Consider the following 520-nt stretch of genomic DNA (forward strand, 5'->3'; position numbering starts at 1 on the left):
ATATTTTATTTATTTCATCAGCGTAGACTCGTCTTCAATCTCCGACAGAATATTACGGGGCAATTGCGCATATTTGTTTATTTTTCATCTAAACAAAGTAGAAAATTGTTTATACGTCAAATAAATTTATTTTGGGACTTAGTGGACACATAAGTTTTTGCTTTAAATTTACGTATTATAGCTGGAATTGCTGTGAAGGATCAGATTGGCTTAAATTATATTATTATTTAATTAGTTTCTCTAAATTATATTTTCAGGAAAAAGAAACATAACAATGGGCTAAATATTAAATAATATTATTGTGTGAGATTAAAAGAACAATTATGAAGATTTTCTTGTATTTATTTATTTTGACGACTCCGTGTCTGTGCTTGGAGTTGAAATGTGAGGCGATCAAGGTGGATGTGTGCAGCAGGTTGGGGTACAAGAGTACAGGGATGCCTAATATCATGGGACACCAAACACAGGTAAGAGAGGGGTGAAGGGAAGGTGGGGGGGCGTAGAGATAACCCCACGCCCC

The 520-nt window shown here is 35.0% G+C and overlaps 1 protein-coding gene across 1 annotated transcript in view; it reads left to right on the forward strand.

Moving 5' to 3' along the window:
* The first annotated feature begins 240 nt into the window (after positions 1-240).
* The window catches only part of LOC111710896 (frizzled-4), a 3,181-nt gene continuing 2,901 nt past the window's right edge, over positions 241-520 (forward strand). Inside the window, exon 1 of the mRNA XM_023485081.1 lies at positions 241-467. Coding sequence (XP_023340849.1) covers positions 324-467 — 144 coding nt within the window. The 5' untranslated portion in view covers positions 241-323. The remainder of the gene's footprint in view (positions 468-520) is intronic.

This window comes from Eurytemora carolleeae, unplaced genomic scaffold, assembly GCF_000591075.1.
Source record: "Eurytemora carolleeae unplaced genomic scaffold, Eaff_2.0 scaffold1074, whole genome shotgun sequence".
NCBI lineage: Eukaryota > Metazoa > Arthropoda > Copepoda > Calanoida > Temoridae > Eurytemora > Eurytemora carolleeae.